Source organism: Cynocephalus volans, chromosome 2 (genome assembly GCF_027409185.1).
Source record: "Cynocephalus volans isolate mCynVol1 chromosome 2, mCynVol1.pri, whole genome shotgun sequence".
Taxonomy (NCBI): Eukaryota; Metazoa; Chordata; class Mammalia; order Dermoptera; family Cynocephalidae; genus Cynocephalus; species Cynocephalus volans.
Genome location: NC_084461.1, coordinates 194,915,817 through 194,936,490, shown reverse-complemented (window position 1 = coordinate 194,936,490; position 20,674 = coordinate 194,915,817). Strand labels below are relative to the sequence as shown.

At 40.1% G+C, this 20,674-nt stretch overlaps 1 protein-coding gene across 1 annotated transcript in view; it reads right to left on the bottom strand.

The window, feature by feature from the left end:
- Positions 1-305: 305 nt before the first annotated feature.
- The window catches only part of SUDS3 (SDS3 homolog, SIN3A corepressor complex component), a 40,327-nt gene continuing 19,958 nt past the window's right edge, over positions 306-20,674 (bottom strand). The window contains exons 7-12 of the mRNA XM_063085869.1: positions 15,077-15,172; positions 13,957-14,018; positions 13,775-13,796; positions 12,561-12,666; positions 6,511-6,595; positions 306-3,602 (exon numbers count right to left, since the gene is read on the bottom strand). Of these exons, the coding sequence (XP_062941939.1) occupies positions 3,504-3,602; positions 6,511-6,595; positions 12,561-12,666; positions 13,775-13,796; positions 13,957-14,018; positions 15,077-15,172 (470 nt within the window). The 3' untranslated portion in view covers positions 306-3,503. The remainder of the gene's footprint in view (positions 3,603-6,510; positions 6,596-12,560; positions 12,667-13,774; positions 13,797-13,956; positions 14,019-15,076; positions 15,173-20,674) is intronic.

Sequence of the window (20,674 nt, the reverse complement as noted above, 5' to 3'; positions counted from 1 at the left end):
TCTTTTATCATTACCAAGGAGAGAGTGCACTATATTTAAGGGTCAACACCCCTAGACTGCACTTTACAAAACTGAGTATTAGCCTTTCTGACATCATTCTATACCTTGTTCTTCACTAAGTAAATGTCTGGTATATCCCTTCCTCTCCAACTTCCTTTCCCAATAATCGATGAACTGAAAACCTAAAATTTTAATCACTATCAAGTCAATGGATACAAGACAGGCTACGTGCTGGTTTTCTCTTTGAAAGTTTATTGATATTAAAAAAAAAACTATATTTTTTACATTTTACATTCAACTCTCAGGACATTTAAAGGTACCAGTTAATGATGTTGTATATAAAAAGACCACCAACTGCTTGAAATGGCTGCAAATTTATCATGTTCAGTTATTAAAATGGTTTGAACTCTTTGAAAAAATTGGTGTAACATTAAGTAATGAGATTTCAAATTCCCAGATGAGAAACAAAATTTTCAAACCAGAAGGAAATTATTCAGTAAAAATTCAAGGCTAAAAGGAAATGTTAAAAAAAAAAAAAAAAAACTAAACTAAAAATACTGTAAAAAATAGGATCCATCCCAGCCCCCAGCCAAAGGTTAGGTTAGAAAAATGCAATCAACCCTGCCCCATCCCACATATTTCTCTTAGAAAAGCCACCCAATCCTGAACACAGGGTCTCAATACACAAATTCATGTAGCTTGATTTGCAGATCAGCCTCGGGGATCTTACACTGGCCCCAGTTAGAAGTTTAAAAAGAAAAATTAAGTTAGGTAGTTAGAGATCTGTAAATACCAGTATCCAAATGAATGAAAATATCCTGGCTTTGGTATGGCTACAGAAATCTATCTGGAAATTGTTCAAGAGGACACTAACTCGGAAAAGAAGGAGGGGGCACTCAGATACCCTCAAGCAGAGGTAAAATAAATACTGGGACACATCCATAGCAAACACTATATATAAATACTTGAGGCAGACACCTCTAACAAAACACAAGTACAAGTTCTTGATCAGAGCTCTCTTGACCAACCTTTTTCAAAGTATCACTTGCAGGAAATAGTTTGAATTTAAGAATTCACCTGATGCCCTGGGGTCTACTGAGAGACAAAGACCTTTCGGAATAAGAATGGCCACCTAGGCTAAAAGCCAGCCTCCTCTTATTTCGGGAATCTCAAAGTCTGTTTTCCCCTCTTAGTTAAGCTTCTGACCACCACAGAAGTGCCTCCATCTACTAAGAAAAGGGCTTCTACTTCCCCTGGTCACCAAGGCCTGTCAGAATAGCTCAACTCTTGATTTTTCACCTCTGGGGTGACTGAATAAAAAATTAAACCATCTGAGATTAGGAACAGAGTTTACTATGCTGTGTCTCAAGTCTACTTCACATGTGCCCACATTTTCACTAGGTCATAATTAGGGGTGATGAGGACACTGAGGAGGAGAAGGCAGTGGAGGGAGTGGGGGTGTTGAGATCGTATCTAAGCACAGCCTCAAACACCCTCAAAAGTTATAGGAGAGAGAAGGCAAAAGCGCCAATACCCTGGTGTTCAAATAGTTACTTCACAAAAGCACAAAGGTGCCATCAGAAAAGGCAAGAAAAAAAGGCAACGTGTTGCTGCTTCAATGCACCAGCTCCAGTGGTTATCAGTATGATCCTTTCTAATAAAAACAAACTTTGGTATACTGTTTATAAGGACAAAAAAGATAATTTTTAAAAAAAACAAAAAACCTTCAATGACAAAACGTATTAAATATATACCTAAATAAGTTTCCATCACAGGGCACTAGATGATAACCAAGGGCTACCTGACATGCGATGTTATACACATCACAGTGACAATTCAAGCAAGAGCTACCAAGAACAAAGAAAAGGTGAAGCCTCTGTTTACCGTGGACTTGGTTCATTATAGTAAACATCATAACAATGGGGTGTTAGAGGGCAGAGAAGAAACACAGAGCGCCCAGGCAACTTTTGATAAACAGCATCATTTATCCTGTTTTCTCCAACACCAGAAGAAAAAAAAAATGAGAAAAAATGAATTATAAATTAAAATAAAATATATCTGTACAAGTGTCTACTCTGAGTCAGTAAGGTTTGGTCTCTATAGAAGGCAGAATTTAGGAGGAGGTGATTTATTTGTCGTCACAGCCAACTTGCTTTGGGGAAGGTACATCAAGAGACAACATGAAGAGAATCACTTGAGACCAAGGGAATTCCTTAGAAGATTTTCTAGGATGTGAAGGTCTACTGGTTGCCCACAGAAATGCTAACAGTTGCTCTACCCCCAAATTCTTTAAACATGTCAACATGGCAACTAGAGTATAGTAAACCCCATCACCCAATGAATCATCTCTCCAATCATGGGAATGAGGGCAAGGAGCATTGCATGTAGGCAAGGAGGTTTCATCAGGACTCATCAGGAAGAGTGTGGGTTTAGTGGCAGCAACAGCAGAGCTTTCTTTGTCTTCAACCTGGGCCAGATCTCCTGAGAGGCTGTGAGTGCCCAGAGCCTGACACCAAGGTTCTAATAGGTTTGGAATGGCCCATGTGCAATGATGGCAAGAGCAACAAGAGTGAAATTTGATTTATGTTTGAGAGTCTATAGATCACTTATTACTGCACAATCAAACTCACTCCCCACCTACAAGAGATTACCCAGACAAATCAGGCTGCAGCATGTACTACTTCTATCTATTTAAGAACAGGGGAGAGAAAGGAATTATAAACGAAAACTTCTGAAATGACCACTTCTTGTTCCAGCTTGAGCTGGACAAATGTGTTTGAATAAATGACCTGCATTAACTAACATTTAAATATGGCAACTTCAGCACATTATGAATATGAAAAGTCCACCCCTCTCCACAAACCCATTTACTTCAGTGCAGTTTCCCAGGCAAATTTTTCTGTCATTCAGCCAGTGGAATGGATGGCATGTGCCAGATGTTACACAAGACATTTATTTCTTCAAGAAAGCTGAAAGCCAAGAGAATTAATCTCCTTCTGCCAGGACCTCTGTCCCCAGCTTCTGGGGAAACAGTGAATCGGGCTTGACAAGTAAAGTGGCTACATGATCCACTAAAATCAGATTCAAAACATGAAAATGCACTGCAGAGTTATATTCCTTCCTGTTCTTCTTCATGGTAGAAAGACCTAAACATAAATAAAAAGAGCTGTACCTTCAAACTTAAAGGAGGTTTAAAAAAAGACCAAGTATAAGGAAAAAATAAAGAAATAAAAGGAAAGTAAATCAAACCCCCAACTGTACTGAAAGTAAAAAAGTCCCATGGTGACTGACGTCTGGAAGAGGTCAAGGCAGGAAAGAGTGACACAAGGATGGATGTGGCCAGCCACAGAAGTGCCTTGCAGAATCCACAACACTGTTGTCCATTTCCAAGGCCAAGCAGCTATTCCCAGTAAGTTAAAAATTTTCTATTAAGAAGAAAATGAAACAAGACAAAAATAAAAACCACTCCAGAAAAAGGATCAAGGGAAGAACACTGTAGATAGTCAAGCCGCTGACCGCCGGCGGATCACAAAGAGCCCACGCTGAAGCTGGCCCAAGTAGATCCTCATCTTAGTGCTGTCACTTGTCTTCCGAACCCAGATCTGCAAGGAAGAGGAGAGAGAACAAGATGAGAGAGACTGAGAAATACTGAAGAAAAAATCTTCCGAAGCATTAAAATACTTTCATGAGTTAGATGTGGGCAGAAAACTGGTGACCTCTTGCTCAAATGAACCCTTTAAACTTGTGAAGGCTTCACAAGCACCTCACCGTCCTTGGGCCAACCTAAAGGCACACTTTGGTATAAGGAACAGGCATCAATCTTGAACTCTTTCTCCCAGCCATTTCTCTCTCAGATCTTTGATTAAGAAAATGGAAAGCACAACAATCTTGGGTTCCATTTCTGCCTTGATCTTAAGGACTCCTTTTGATTTGGTTTGACTACAATGTTATCAACAGTTAAGAGAGATATATTTATAAACACAAACTTCCAATCGAATTTGAAAATATTTTTCTTGCCCCAAGGGACTTCCATATTATATAACCTTTCAATACTCTGGTTTCCTGGCAATGAAGGCTAATGGTTGTTACAGAAAAGGAAGGAAAAAAAATACCAACAATAAAAAAGATACCCATGAGTAAGGTAGGGCCCAATTAGGATCCTGAGAAGGTTGAATAGCTTAAGACAGCCCTTCCCCACTCCTCACCATATCCCTCTCCCACAGACGGTATCAGATTTCTGGCATTTTATAGGGCAGACGCATTCTTCTGCAGAACTGAGAATGAACTCTTGCAGCAGGGGGACTGCCAGAGCTGACAAGTTCACTCAATAAGTGGCATCCTAGCAGCCAGGATAGGAAGGAGAGCTGCCGCCTCAGTCGCCTGACACACCTGGGCAAGGGTTACTGTGCTCTTACTGTGTGCCAGACAATGAATGTGCTGATCAAGCTGAGCTTTTCCATCCTATAAAGTAAGGACTATCCTCAGCCACATTTTATAAAGAGGAAACCAAAGCTCAGCAAGGCAGAGTCACTTGTCCTGATGCGAATTCTGGCACCTGACATTAAAACCCCTTGCTCTTCTCTACTAATCCAGTCCCTGACTCTTCTTACCCATCTCTCTGTAACATATAATTAAGTGGAGCCAAAAGCACAATTTTTTTGAAAAGTCTGCATCTCACCCATATATACAAGTTTACAGCTCTATCTCCTCCTTCTCCAACTCAGTTTTCACATTTTAAAAAAGTTTATTCTCAGTTTCATCTCAATTTCTTTAATGTGATCATTGAGCAACAGAGAGATTTTAAAGTCAAACATACTAGCTTAAAAATTTTTTAAAGTTAAAGATCTCACATGAAGCTAAGCCTCTAAAGGATCTGGCAGAACCATTTTAAGCTAAAACTGTTGCCAAGGAGGGCCGAACTGGGGAGTCACCCTCATGCTCGGACTTACCCACCAAACCTGCCCATAGTCGAGTTATGCTAAGGCCAAGCAGCCCTAGTATCATTCAGGATTTAATCTGAAAAAATGAGCTGGAAAACTTCCAAGAACTGAGAACTGTTTCCCCATTACCAGAGTTGCAAGCCTCGACTGCACCCAGGCTTCTCCCTTCCAGGACACATGTCTTGGTGTCACCATTTCCTTGTCAGACCTCACTGACACTCTATTGTTTCAAAAAGTGACAATATTCAACAAAGAAAGAAAGAAAAAATCTAACTTGCATTTCTGTTTTTCTGAAAAACCTGAGGTGTCACAGAGAATACACCGATTCTGAAATTAGGATGAGGTGCTAGGAGGCCACGTGTGCTTTGTGGAGCAACCCCCACAGCCAGGTGTAAATGCTCCATCATGAAATTGCAACACCTCTTGGCTGAGGAAAAGTAGAGGTCTATTAGATCCCCTGTCTGGTTTTGACTTGGCTTGAGGTGACATACAGATTCTGAGCCCAAAGAAGAATGACATTTATCTATTTGGAAGGCTCTCACTAACTTCTAAGTAAACAATCATTTTGCAAACTAGTTAGATTTCAGGACATTTCCAATTCGGGAAGCTGGGAGAATAGAAGAGGCTTAAGTTATTTCATAATCCAGTTTCGTTTGACTTACTGTGCACTGGCATGAATAAGTTACAGAGGGTAGACACATAAAAATCAATTTCTTTGAAGACATTTGTGGACTGATAAAAGATCAAGCCAATCCAACTATTAAAGTTTTAAACTTTTTTTTTTTAAACGACTAACAATATAAGTTACACGTTGCTGACACCCTCCTAATGGAGGGCCAGGTGAAGAACTCACAGGGCAGTCACATCCTCCTTAGGTGTAACCCTCTGAGTTGACTTTAAAAGCAGATCCCATCCTGCAGGACTTTCTCAAGGAGACCACTACCCAAGGGCAAGAGCCTCACAGCTCATTGTCCAGAAGCACAACCAGACATACCAGATCAGAAAGACAGCAGGCAAAGGGTAGTGTGTGGGTCAGATCAAGCCTGCACTCATTTATCGAGTGCTTACCTGGGCATATGACCCTGAGCCAGGTGCTTCATTAAACCCTCACAGCAAGAAACAAATCTAATAGTACATGTGAAAGTTCCAGAAAAATAACAAAACAAAGATAGAATATGCTCCATAAGCAGGCTCTATTCTCAGTAGATGGTTACCTTAAAAAGAAGCAGGATTTGACTGTACAGACATCACACAAGCTTGTCTTTTGTTCTTTCCTGTAGTCTATTTCTGTGGCTCCCAAATCAATTATTACAGAGGGAATTTACAAATACCACAAGGAATACACAAATCTAAATATACTGCTAGGCTAGCAAATGTTAAGAGATTTTCAAGGGTGATTTTGACTATGTGCAATTTCTGCCTGAAAATGCTGACTTTAGAATCTAACCCACCTGAAAGACATGACTCCAGTGTACTTTCTTGATGGCACTTTCATTTCAGGTTTGTCATATTTTCAACACTTCACAGAGCACATTTTGCTTTCCTAAGCATGAGCAAGTACAGTCCCTACCTCATTGGCTCCAACAGAGCTGATCACACAGCTTAGCTTCTGGTTATCCTTTGACTCCAAATAGATGGCTTGGCTCTTGTGGTACCTGCCAAAAACAAGGCACAAATTTTTAAAAAGGGAGCGAGGGAACGAGGAAGTAAAAAACAAACCAACAAAAACAAAACACAACCACAACAAAAAATATAATTAAAGGAGTGTAATAATTTATACTTGAGGAAGAGACTAGATTTCAGAAGGTTTAATTTAAAGGCTCCCATCCTTGGATTAAGTTAGATGACCTCCTAATCTTCTTCTGAATCTAAAACTTATATTGTCTTGGTCCCTCTGCCGAGGGGAAAAAGGGAGCTGAGGAAAGAGTTGGAAAACTATATATTTCACTATATTTGGACTCTATGACCCAGTTCAAAAAGCAAATTAAAAATTTTAAGTAAAACCTCTGCCCTCACTTTTCGGCCCCAACCCAAAACGTTGAAGGTTGGGTCGACAAAATAAAAAGTTAGACTTGAACAACTCTTCTGTTATTTATTTTCTATTTCGTGAAATCAGTCATCAACATGAAAGAAGGCTGCCCTTACTTTAGTTACTCATTCAAAATACTCATTAAGCACTTACTGTGTACCACTGACTATGCTGGAAGTTGGGGAAAAACAGCAAACAAGGCCACAAGGTCCCTGCCATCATAGAGCTACACATACAATGGGGATGAAGATCATTACATAATCACATCTAGCAAATGCTAATTAGGCAAACTTCTAAGTGTCATGATGTACACCAAAGGGAATTTAATTTGACCTGGACAGTCAGGGAAAGCTGCTTTGAATAGAGGTAGGCAAGACAGATGCTCCCCTTTCAGCCCCTGCATCTACTAGCTTGGCCTACAGTGTAGGGCCACTTCTAACTTCTAGAAGTTCAGGAATAAAGCCCAGTATGAAAGTGAGGACACCAGGGCCAAAGCTCAGATGGGACAACAACAGGTGCCATAGGATGAAGGAGCAGCTGCTGGATTATAAGAGCTGAAAACATCAGCTGAGCTGCTAGCAGCCCTGGTCTGGGTCAGCCTCAGCTCAGTTAAGAATATAACTTTTGGTTCATTATGGCTGCACAGATCTGGTTAAACAGAACCACCAATTTATGTAAATTCCACCAAAACACATCTCTCAGCAAAGCACTGCAACTTCTTCTTATTTCTTGGGGGAAGAAGGCAGATTTAGTTCCACTGGTATAATGAAATAACCTCCTGCCAAGATATCACAGTAAAGGATGTACTTCACTCCCACTAAGAGCTTTTTCCAATCTAGACTCTAAGCAGTCTCTAACCTGCTATTTAGGAGCTGAAAACTCAAGTTTCCAAGTCAATTTACTTCCCAAAAACCCTGTTAAAAGAAATCAAATCATAAATGCATTTAGAACAGCAAGATTGGTTTACACCCGTTTTCAAGTTGCTTTTGGCCATATATTAGTCAGTTAACTGGGTTGGGGACCTTCATTATGCTAAACATGTAATATCACAATGCATGAGGAAAGGCTGAATTGGTTCACAGCAACACTCAAAAACTGACCTTGCTTTCTCTCCTACATCTAAGTCAACTATCCTACGTAAACAGTAATGTCTTGAGTAATGGTTAGAATAAAAATACAGAAGGAGAATAACATTCGCAGTTATTCTATGGGGCTTGTGAGTTATTAAAGAGATAAAAACACAAAACAAAATGTAACTAGCCTCAAGTCATTCTGATACTACTTTCTAAACATTTTAATAAAGAAAGGTCATGGGTGGATGTGAGGGCGATCTGGCTGCGACATCTGTCACCCCATTGATCGCCAGGGTTGATTCGGCTGATCTGGCTGGCTAGGCGGGTGTCCCCTTCCTCCCTCACCGCTCCATGTGCGTCCCTCCCGAAGCTGCGCGCTCGGTCGAAGAGGACAACCTTCCCCGCTAGAGGAGAGGACCGTATCGGTCAAGGGTATACGAGTAGCTGCGCTCCCCTGCTAGAACCTCCAAACAAGCTCTCAAGAAAGGTCATGGGTGTGATATAGAAGTATATTACTAGTGTGGAAACATGTTCAATACACTGCTAAGTGGAGAAAAAACTGTTTTTTCCTGTGAAAAATTTATGTTCCTATGCTTGTCATAAAACATACAAGTTACATGTCTATCATATATACACAGAAAAAAATTAAATTTATATATTAAAATGTATATTAAAAGTTTATAAAAAGGTAAAATAAAAATTAAGAATGGTATTCTGTTTATTACATAGCTTTCTTTTTTCTAGAATAAACAGGTGTTACTTACATAAAAAAGTAAATAATATTTTCTTATAAGTCATGGTATTGGAAAATACCTAAGTAATAAAGACAAGGTAAAAAGAAAACATCACAAAGGTCTGTTAAAGAAAACAGTTAACTCCTATTCTAACAACTATTTGTTAAAGTTGCTGAAGACTATTCAAACAACTCTCATGAGATGTGTTGTATTTTCCTTCAGTTGTGCTAAGAACCCAAACCTAACACATTTGACTGGCTTAAAAGTAAACATCAGAAGTAAACAATGCGATCTGGTCTGTTACCAGATTGTGAGAAGTGGTCTGGGACTTGGACATCTCGCCACCTCCCAAATTGGCCTCCTCTGGGATCACAAAAGGGTGGTGGCTTGAATGTCCACCATTGGCCCCCATTTGCTCCACAGGAAAGCTGGCCAGCATGCTTCCCAAAGCAGCCAACTTCCAAACCAATCAATCCCCAGGTCCCTCCTGAACCACAGTCTCTGGGGCCTTCAGAGGATTCTCACGTACCACACAAAGGTCTGAAAGAACCATTATCCCTGGATATCAAATCTATTAAATTATTCGAATTCCCTGAAAAGATTAAGTAATTGGAAATTAAAGTGTTTGTATAGGTGATTTTAAAGATGAAACTGAAAACTATACAACAACCTTAACATACAAATTTACTTTTCAATTTCAAAGAATAAAAAAGGAAAAAATTCAAAATATATTTAAGACATAAAAAATGTTAAAAAGCAACATCATATATAATTAGTAAAAATGTACATTTTTTTGGCCAATTAACCTGTTTTACCAGCTGCAATTCAGCAGCTGAAAAAAAACCACTTTAAACAGCCTCAGAGAATAAGCCCCAAATTGACTTTATTACTTTATTACTAATGAAAATTCTGACCTGAGAATCCCTACAATTAAGTTTTTAAAGCTTGGTGCAACTACTATTAAACCCAATGAACTAGAATTACCACTACTATTTTGGAAGAAAGCAATTTTTTTAAAAGGTGGGCCCAAAAGTGGGACAGGAGAGGGGAGAATTAATTTTGTATCCTACAGGGAATCCTGATAATAATGCTTCATTTCCAATTCTAGTTGTAAATATTCATTGTTTTGAGTTAACAGTCTTTTGTGTCAACTCAAGATTGGAGGGTTAAATCCACTTAAGCAAGTGGGTGACTTCATTTCTGATTCACATTAGCAGCCCCAAAGGAAAAGCAGTCAGCCAGTACCATCAGTTAGTTAGTTATTTTAAAATATCAGCTACTTTCACAGTATTTTCTGATCATTAGTCCAAATCAAAATACGAAGCAAACCTACAGCGTGATATAAAATGGCTTAAAAGCAGTATAAGACTAAGGCAGAAGGAAGATGCTTATCTTTCAAAAAGAAATGTAGCTTGGTAATTGTTCACGCCAAGATGGGAAGCCTGAATCACATTCATTTTGCTGAAGCCATTTAAAACTCAATGAAACATATTTTGCCAAAAATACTGTTACACCAAAATACTCCACACCATTTGAAAGAACATAAAGCGATTCAGTTGACCTCTAAGCCACAGGCCATGTCTGCTGAAGAAGAAAAACGAAGCCTCCAAACTGACAGGGATACAAAAGCCAAACATCAACAGCCTGCTGAGAAGTGAGAGCACTGGCCAGGACTCCCAGGAACACCTTGCAGTTAGCATCAGGGAAGGCAGGGACTGACCGTCCAAGGACTCACTATAAACTCTGATTGCCAAGGCCAAAGAAGAAAAACATAAAGAATACAGAAGCAACTTCAAATTCGCTGAAAAAGTAAAATGCTTCCAAAGACATTATTTTAAAAATTTCTGCTGCTAATGTGAGAAAGATGGTGAAATTCCTTCAAAATGCTTAGGAGTTTTAACACATCAAACCTGACCACTCTGTTTACATTATGAAACACCAGTCACTGTGGATCCTTTCTTTAAAAAAACAATTTTATTTTACTGCATTTTTTTCTCTCAAGATATCTCATAAATTCTAAAGATTAAGCCTAGTAAGAGGAAGATCCAAAGCAACGCAATTACAAAATGAACACCATTTGAAATATCACATGGCTTTAAGACTCATAGATCCGTAAAAATGTTAGTGATAAATCTCATCATTTTCAAAGATGGTTCTGATGTGTGGGCCTGATCTTTAAAGGTTATTTGGTTTTCATTATTAGACACATTTTTCATCTTATTTTGCCCCTCAGTGTGTTGAGTTGTTAGGGCCTGCCACCTAGTGGTGATATGTTCTCATAACCAATAAGATGCAATAGGAACTGACATTTTTGAAGAATGCCAAACAGCAGCCAAATCAGAGGGACAGAAGTCACTAAGATCAGGCTTATAAATAAAGCAAGCCTCCATCATCTACTAAGTAATTAACTTACTGTAACTTAACAGGTAAAAATGATTTATTTCAGGCATGACTAGATCGCTAAGCAGTTTTCACAAATACAATGCTATTTAACCAACTAACACAATGCTAAGCTTTTTTCTTCAAGAAAGCTCAGAAATTCAAAGAAACCATCACCCTAATCTTGGAACTTTTGGCTATATAAAATAAAGATATTGAAACTCACAGGGTCATTATCATTGTAAATGATAACTACAGAGAACACAAAGTAATCCAGAAACACATTCCCAATATAACCAAGTGAAAAGGCAGAATGTAACCATGTTTCCACTAAAACCGAGTAAGAATATGCCTGCACATAGACAAAGAATAGAAATATATCAGAATTAAAAGAACTGTGAAAGATGGCAGGATCCAGGGTGATTTAATACCTAGCAGCATACCTAAAACAGAGCAGACAACAAATGTTTGCTGAATGAATAAATGAGTGAGCTTTTAAGGTTCTTTCATATTATTTTGCTATTTCCCTTCCAATGAAAAATGCTAGCAGTCTGAAGGTTTCAAACAGTCTTCAATCTAAACTAGTAATGTTTTAGGGCCGGCCCGTGGCTCACTCGGGAGAGTACGGTGCTGATGACACCAAGGCCACAGGTTCGGATCCCTATATAGGGTATGGCCAGTTAGCTCACTGGCTGAGCGTGGTGCTGACAACACCAAGCCAAGGGTTGAGATCCCCTTACTGGTCATCTTTAAAAAAAAAAAAAGAAAGAAAAAAATAAATAAAATAAAATAAATAAACTAGTAATGTTTTAGGATACAATTCCCCCAGGTACGTTTCCCGGAACACTTTTGCAGCAGGGTGATGCACGAGAAAAGGGTATCTTGTGAAATAAAAAACACCTAACAATATCTTAGAAATTCACAGGGCACATTAGCATATCACAGGACCCAAAGAGTCCTACACCAAGAAGAAACCCATTTATCTTAATTAACATATTCATCCCCAAACTGATTTGACCACAAAAATCCTTTTATCTGCAGAATGCCTACTACCTTTAGCACATAGGCACAGAGTTAAGAGGAGGCAGAGGGGACATGTACCCTGGCTCCAGTCCACTGGGGCACCACCGAAGATAACAGCCTGCAAATTCTAGAAGGTGACAGCAGCATGGAGAGGGAAGGGGGGCCACCATCAGCAGAACACATTTTGGGAAATGCTGCTCTCAGAGATCTAACAGAAGTATTGATCAAATGACTGATGTATTTTTAAATGGATTCCCCTTTTAGTACCATGTTAAGTTAAAGCAGAAGCCATGCTCTGAAATAACTATAGATAGCCCCAGCCCTCTTTCTAAACGGTTCTTCTGGGACTCATATGAAGAGTCTGTACTCTCCCATAACATACCATCTTTTATCATAGTACAGTTTGCCATCTTCTATCCGTGCTTCAAATCTCTGGGATGGAGACTCTGCAGGTGTGGCAGGCAAGTGTTCAGGAGAGGATGGGGATGCTAGAAGAGCCAAGATATTTAAATGACTAAGCATGTAACAAATATGTAGGTCCACCAGTCAACACACATTAACTGAAACACTAACAGAATGTGGTCATAATCATGATCATCAAGTCCTTACAGTGTTAACGAATGGGGAGTCAACAACGTTCTCATATATGACATCTAATTTGATCCTCAAAGCAACCCTGTGAGGTAGCACAGATTAATATTAACCTCACCAAACAGAAGAGAAACCTGAGGCTCAGGAACTGTCACAGTCAAATGTGCAAATGCATAAGGTCACTTAGAGTGGGGCTAAAACCTGGTGACCACCAGAAGTTAAAAAGGGCAAGTATTATGAAAATCTCTTTAAAAAAGAAATAATTTCTAGAACTATGGTGAGTTCAAATGATCTAAATTCACACAGTTACTCACATAACCCCTTCCCCATCATGCCTCAGAAGTTCAGGACATCTCTGTGGACCACAGGGGCCCTCAGGAATATATGATCCAGAGAAAGAAGAACCTTGTTTTTCTTCCACAAGACTCAAGGGAGTAGAGGGATGTGTGAGTAATCACAGTGCTTAAAACAAATAAAGACATTACCAATTCAGAATTCTAATTTGCAACCTAGCACGGACATTCAACTGCTGTTCTAGAAGGAACCACCGTGAACACTGAGCTGGCCACTTCTATAAACAGGGGCTGGGAGCAGCCTACAAGTGCCTTAGGAGAGCCAGGCCACGAGAAAAAAAAAACTAACTGGAACAGTAATGCCTAGGACTTAACTCCAGAAAAACCCCCTGGTTTCATTTTCAAAAATAGATGTGTACTAAAATCTGATGTCTAATGCCTACACAGAAGGAAACCTCTACCAGCCAATCAACTGTCTCTTTCACAATAAATCTTAAGAAAAAGACAAAAATAATGGAGCAGGCAAAAAAAAAAAAAAATCAGAGAAAGGGTGCACTTAAGGTCCCCTTCAGTTTTCATGATGACTACTCTCAGGCAAACAATGAACATTTTATTTTTGAAAAGTGCAACAATTCCTTGACAAGTATTTTGCATGCTTTTCCAACAGCATAATAAAAAGATTGCACAAATGTCAATAACATCATGTACTTACCTGGTCTCTTGGGTGACTTAAGCTGTAGGAAGAACAACAAAAAAGCTTAGAGAAAATCATTTCAGATGCAACTTAAGGTGTCAAAGGTATCATAATGATTTAACAAGTAACGTGAACAAAGTGAATCAGAAAACTCATGTCAAATCTGAGCTTTCAAATAAATCAAAAAAATCAAACTGTACCTTATTTAACGTTCTCAGATCCTCCATGATCTGTTCATCTGTTAACAAATAGTTTAGCTGGGGTGTTGAAAGTTAAAGGAATGTGTCTGAAAAGAATGGTTTCCAAGCAAACAGAAATCAACAAAATGGTACCAGTATTTCAGAATTTACAAACTGTGACTACGTTAAATGATGTTTTTACAATAACAGTCTACTTCTTTGGAAATTTATAATTCTCCTGCCAAATGTTGTGGTGCCCAGGTATATAAAAGATTTCACATCCCCCACCTTACAAACTGCTATAATGAGAAGGTAGAATGAGATTCATTAGGTATCTACAATAGTGAGAGCACAAAAACAATAAAATAAGAATATCATCCTGAATTTATTAAGTGCTTTTGTTCCAAACATCTGAAGACTTCCACACAAATCAAGGTAAGGTTAATCGTCCCCAGACACTTAAATCCTTAGTTGTGAAGGTGAAGGGACCTGAAGTTCTACCCCTTCCTGGTGGCAGACAAACGACTGAAGCATTCTGGGCAAATGGCTATTTATTATCTCCTCAAGAGGGATTGAAACAATACTTCTTTATGTGTCCTGTTCCTGTTACCATTTTTATGATTAAAGGGCTTCTTTATGTCTGACCAAATCTAAATTTGCTTTAATTTAAGAACAGTTTGCAATCCACTATTTCAGGGGTAAAGATAACTGAAGTACATAAAGGCAGATATAATTGTTCTCATTATACAGGCATAAAAATTAAGGCACATCAAGTTTTCACTTGCCCCTAAATCTTGGACTGTTAAAAGGAGGTTGAACTTGCAACACAAAGTACTTTTCCAAGTAGCTACTTTAAAAATATCTCCTACTAAAAGCAGTAAATAATTGAGGACTCCAATAATAAAATGGCAAATCCCTATCCCATGGATAAATATTTTACATATGCTTTCCAATCAAAATTACTATTTTCTGTAGGACAATGGCCATGTATGAGCATACTTCAAAAAGTTCATGGAAAGATTAGTATTGCCTTTCAATTCTACTTTTTCACAAACTTTTTGAAGCATCCTCATATATTCTATCAAATGATTCAATAGTCTTAAGAAAAAAAAAGTGATTAAAGCTTGATGCAAGTGGATATCAGGAGCAGGTTTCCTCCTCTTGTCTGGGATGGGGACAGGATCATTTGGTCGCCTTCGCAACTTTCTGGTCATGATGGGTTTCACTTCCATAGAATCTGTGGCAAGAATGGAATGGGTAACATCCAACTTCCACTTAAAGCCAGTAAGAATTTCTACAATGTGAGAATATCTGTCCCACGGCCACCCAATCAGAACTCTTTTATTGGGGATGTTTGGTCGACACATGGTCCAAGCCAGATGCTGTTTTAGACTTTAGAAAGGGTCTGTGCTCATAAGGTTCAGAACTGCTAATCTAGGTGCGCCCCCTCTCAGAGATGCAGCCCTACAGTCTAACATCATATAGCCACTGTAGGTATCTCTCCAGCACCCTCAGGAACTAGAGGATATTCCTCCCTCTCACAAAATTAAGAAGCCACCAAGTTGCAGGTTCTTGGGATTGGGAGGAGCCTTAAGGTCATCTCAGCTGACTAATTTCTGCTGTTCCCAAAGAGGGTGGTGAACTGAAGCCCACTGGCATAAAAAGCTCTTTTAGAGGCCATTGGCCTCCTTGCAACATTTTTATATTGTCTTCATCTACAAGCTCATTTACAAACTCAGATACTTTCTTCTTTTATCACCTTTTGTAGCTACTTGACTATCAAGAATGAGCTAAGGAAGGCTCTCAACAAAAGCCTCTTTTCATTCTGCCTGACTTCTCCCTGCATTCCACGCCTGACTCCCCATGCCTTAAAATCTCTCCTCCCCCAGCCACAGCTGTACAAATCTCTGCTGACTTGTCTCCCTGGGGTCCTTTTATGCTGGCCTGCTCCCTAAATCCTGGTGATCTCTGGGGTCCAGTCAGTCCTCAGCCTGTGTCCCAGTGAATCTCTAATTCCAGCTCCCCCCACCCCTCAGAAAAGCAATCTATAGCCGATCCCACAAATTCCAAGCTCCAAACAAATTCGTTCCTTCTCCTTGTTTCCCCTCCCAAGGCTGCCTCTTCCCCCGCATCTCAGGGGCATCAAATCTATCCATCCTATGCGAGAACAAAATCTGCCCACTGTGACTCATCTTCCTTCACCCAGGCATCAAATTCACCAGATAACGTCAGTCATGCCTCAACTCCCCGCCCTTATCTTTTCACATACCTACCTCCACGACCTTCAGCGGTCTCACCCATATCCAGTCTGCCCTGCCCTTCCTCAATGTGATCTTCCTAAGACACAAATCAGATCACTTTGCCTAATACTCTTACCAAATATTTCAGTGGCCCATTCTCTACAGGATAAAGGCCAAGCCCCATTTCCGGTCTTTCTCACCTCTCCTTCATTCACACTTACCATACATGCAAGCTTTTAGCCATGCTGTTACCCAAAGGCACTATTTATGCTTTCAAGCTTTTGTACGCCTAGCCTCCTCTTTTCTGCCCAGCAAACTCCTACATAACATCCTTTGAGAAACAGTTCAATACTCCCCATTCTGTGACAGCTTCCACAGGCAGAGCCTCATTCCATCTTTCAAGTAAGCAGAGCATTTCTACAAACCTCTACTGCACCAAGCGCCACACTTTATGAGACAATACATCCATTAGATATTTGAATTCCACCACAGCATGGAATCTGTCCCCACTCCAGCACCTAACAATAGTTCTGGCACACAGTAGGGGCTTCAAAAAGTGTTCTGCAGAACAACTAAATGAGCCTAGTCCTGAGAGAAAGTTAATCCATGCTTATGCACACTGTCAGCAGAGCCTGCAGCACAATGTAACGGAAGTCTACTGCAGCAATGTGCAAGATCTTTTAGTATATAGTAAATGTGCTATACAAAGTCAAAAGACGTTTCTGCATGCTGCTCTTAAGAGAAATGGGTAAAACTGATTTTTTTTTCATATGAATGGAATGGAGGTAAAATAAAAACACAGATCTAATGAATATTTGTAAAAGTGTACTTGGAAGTGGGGTAGAAGGAAAAGAACACATACCTACACACCCCTGGGAAAAGGGGAGAAGCCTTCTCCCTAAAGGAAATTTCTTACCCTGTGCTAAGGTGTTACCTTTCTCCAGTTACTTATTGGCCGGTGGCACAGCACCACAGTTAAGAGCGGGGTGTCACACAAACACAGGTCTGTATCCCTGCAGCAGCTGCACAACCTAAGCCAGGCTACATAAATACTCTAAGTCTCAAGTTTCCTCTTCTAGAGAATGGTAATATCAATGACACCTCCACCCCACAGGGTGTTATGAGAGTTACATGAGATGATACACGTGAAGCCCTTAAGCACAGTGCCTGGCATAACGAGAGTTCAATCAACGCTGGTTTTTATTACCATAATTTCAGGCAGGAAAAAACTATACAAAGATCTTTTTAAAAAGTCAAGGCACAAACAGATGAATAGCAGTTACATACTCAAAAGCAGTTGATGTCAACTGTGAGGCTTTGCAATATTCAGACCTAATTTGGAAAATAAAGTGTGAAGGAAGTTTACCCAATCCAAGAGAGCACCAGAGAAAAAGTACGTAACCTGTGAACATTATGGAATGCTCTGTCCACCAAAGAGAATGGCTGAGTGAGCCCTGCTCTGCAGGAGACTCAAGACTGCCAAGACTGGAAAATGGAAAGGGTGGGGCGGGGGGGTGGGGCAGATAAGATGGAAGTAAGCCAAGTAAGGATGTTGCTGAGAGGACCTGGAAATAACCAAGTCTAATCATGGCCACTAAACTCAGAAAATCATAACTGCATTACTTGCAAATTTGTGTTACTTGCAAATCAGAAAATAAAATTTAATTCTTATGAATTGGTGAAAATCGATCCATTTTATTAGCCTGGTCACAGCAATAACCTGATTAACTTTATCCAAAAGACTTCTGTGAAAAAAAAGGTGCTCTGGAGAAGCCCCTCAAATTTATCAGTATGTCTCCACCACATCTGGGAGAGAGGAAACAGCAGGAGCAGTCTGGCCAGTGGCCCACATGGAGGATGTGATTTGAGGGGGAGATCAAAATATAAGTATCACAGCCCCATATGACACAGTAAGATTATCCACTTAAGTTGTCTTATTCTGATCCCAGGTTTGCCTAGCTGTCTTCTAAGGTAGATTTTTCATAGAGGGATGGGACAGCCTGACCACCTGGATCTGGAAGTTCTGTTTTTCACTGTAATCCATAGGCTGGCATTGAGTTTACATCAGCCTCCTGTGAGTCTGGCCACTGAGAGTCCCAAGGAGTTCAATCTGGCAAAAATCAAACTTTTAGATCTAAAGCCTTGGAGTATGACAACCGTAGAGAAGATATCTGAACAGGCAATCAGTCAGTCTTCCTCTCAGACATCATGCATCAACCACATGATACCTCTAACTGGCTTAAATTAGAAGGCCTCTCTAATCCAGAGGACTCTTCATAGGTTTGCTTCAGTGTTGATACCATTTGTAGAATCTCACTGACCATCAAACAATTCAACCAGACTTAGTAGAGTACATGTAACATGCAGACTAGGTATACAACTCCTCTCCAAACCACCTCATATACATGACCTTTAATAGTGTAAACCCTATCGCTCTGCTCACCAGGAAACCTGATAGATACAGGTACGCCCCAGGTAGCACTGGGTCTCCCATCTTAAGAAACAGAAGCATCTAAGAAATGGGAGTGCAGGCTGAATCAGAGCTAGGTAGACTCATATTATAGTACAGTCTCTATGGAAAGATATTCCTGATAAAATTAATTACCTGCAATTAATGTGCAATTACCACTTTACGAGCTGGTCTTTTATTCTGCCCTTCCCTAGGCCTATTCATTCAACTTTCAACAGCTCACCTGTGTAAAGTGTACAACTTCAGTAAAATCTTCATTTTAACATACTTTAACCATTAAAGCAAGTACATATTTGTTCAACTGTTAGAAAAAATTAGTTGTAATGATTCAAAGGAGCATCCTTAAGTAACAGAAGTGAAAGAATTTAAAGCCACTGTAGAGTAAACACCATAGAAGGTGCAATTATCTTCAAACCAGGAGCAGTGCAACACAGGGCTAGAATGGAGGCCCACGGCAAACCTCAGCATACCCACACCCTCTCTCCAGGGGGCTGGCAGGTTCATCAATGTCACAAATCAATGCTGCAGTGGTAACCACAAATAGGTGCCTTGTTGGGGTTGGAGTGGGATAAGAATCAAGGTCAGGTCTTTGGAGACCAAATCAGGGTAGAAATGAAAGGACCAATCTCCATTAGGCCAAAGTTGCCCATAATGAAGGCATGACATTTAAAGAGTGAACCAATCGAACCATGCTCTCTGCATCCTCAAACACATTAACAGGCATAGATTGCACAATGTTGTCAGCAGGAAAGAAATCTTGAGGACAAACCCACTTCACCCAAAATCCAGGTCACTTCCTCCATTCTCCCGCCCCAGATATTTGTGTGGGAACTCTTCTCCTTGTCTTGACTTCCAAAGTTCCAAAGACACACTGGCATCTGTTACATAGTGTGTGAAACTTACTGCTTCAACAGCAGTACAACCACATATACCTTCAGGTTTCAGAATCAGTAAAAACAAGCATGTCAAATCTTTACCTTCATTTAGGAGCCCTCTATCTCAATACTGCCTTACACTGGGGAAGACACGAAGGCTGTGTCAGTTTTTAACTATCAGAACATAAGCTGCTTGAGGACACAAACCTTACCCATTAGGCTAATTATGTGACTCACTTAGTTCCACATGTATAGATGGTATTTATAGAGAGTTAGAATAATGTGGTGGTTAGGAGAACATGCTTAGTGTCAGACAAATTCTGGCTTAACCACTATCCATCTCACTGGGGACTTAGAGCAAGTGGCTCTATTGCTGAGTCCCCTTCGCCATCTGTAAAATCGGGATAATGACACCCAAGTCAAAGGGAGCTACAAGAACTAAATGAAGTTACATCTTCCCAATCCCCAGGTGTTTACTCTGTCACTTTCTGAAGCATCTCATAGGCCTCATCTCATCTTCACACCCACCCCTCCATAGCAGGTTCTCTCATCTCCTTCCCAAATGAGAAAACCCTACCTCAGAACAAAGTTCATGACAGAGCCAGGAATCACCCCAGGTCTGTGAGTCTGAAGGGTTGGCAATAACATTTTTATATAATGCCTGGCTCAATGAAAGTATTCAGGAAACAGACTTCTATTTTGCCTTTATAATGATTCATGGCGCCAACTATGAATCCAGTATCTTCTAAAGGAAACTCCCAGGCTTTACTGAGCTCATAAGTAGCTTCCATGGGGGCCTGAGTGTTGGAAGATGCCCCTGGTGAGCAAGAACTTAAAAAAAGAAAATGAAGTGGCAGTTAGTGGGCTGTTGGAAGAAAGGAGAAAAGAAGGATACTCTAAAGGCAAGAAGAAAAACGAATCGAAAATGACAAAGCTCCCCACATTTTAAAACTCTGATTGTTTGGTTTATAGTCTTGGCCTCAATTTCAGAGAGAATTCACACTCAGGTAATTCTACCTATAATCTCACTACTCAAAGGGTGGTCCCACCAGCATTATCAGCAGCATCAGCAGCACCTGGGAGGTGGTTAGAAATGCAGAACCTTGGGCCGGCCCGTGGCTCACTTGGGAGAGTGTGGTGCTGACACCAAGTCA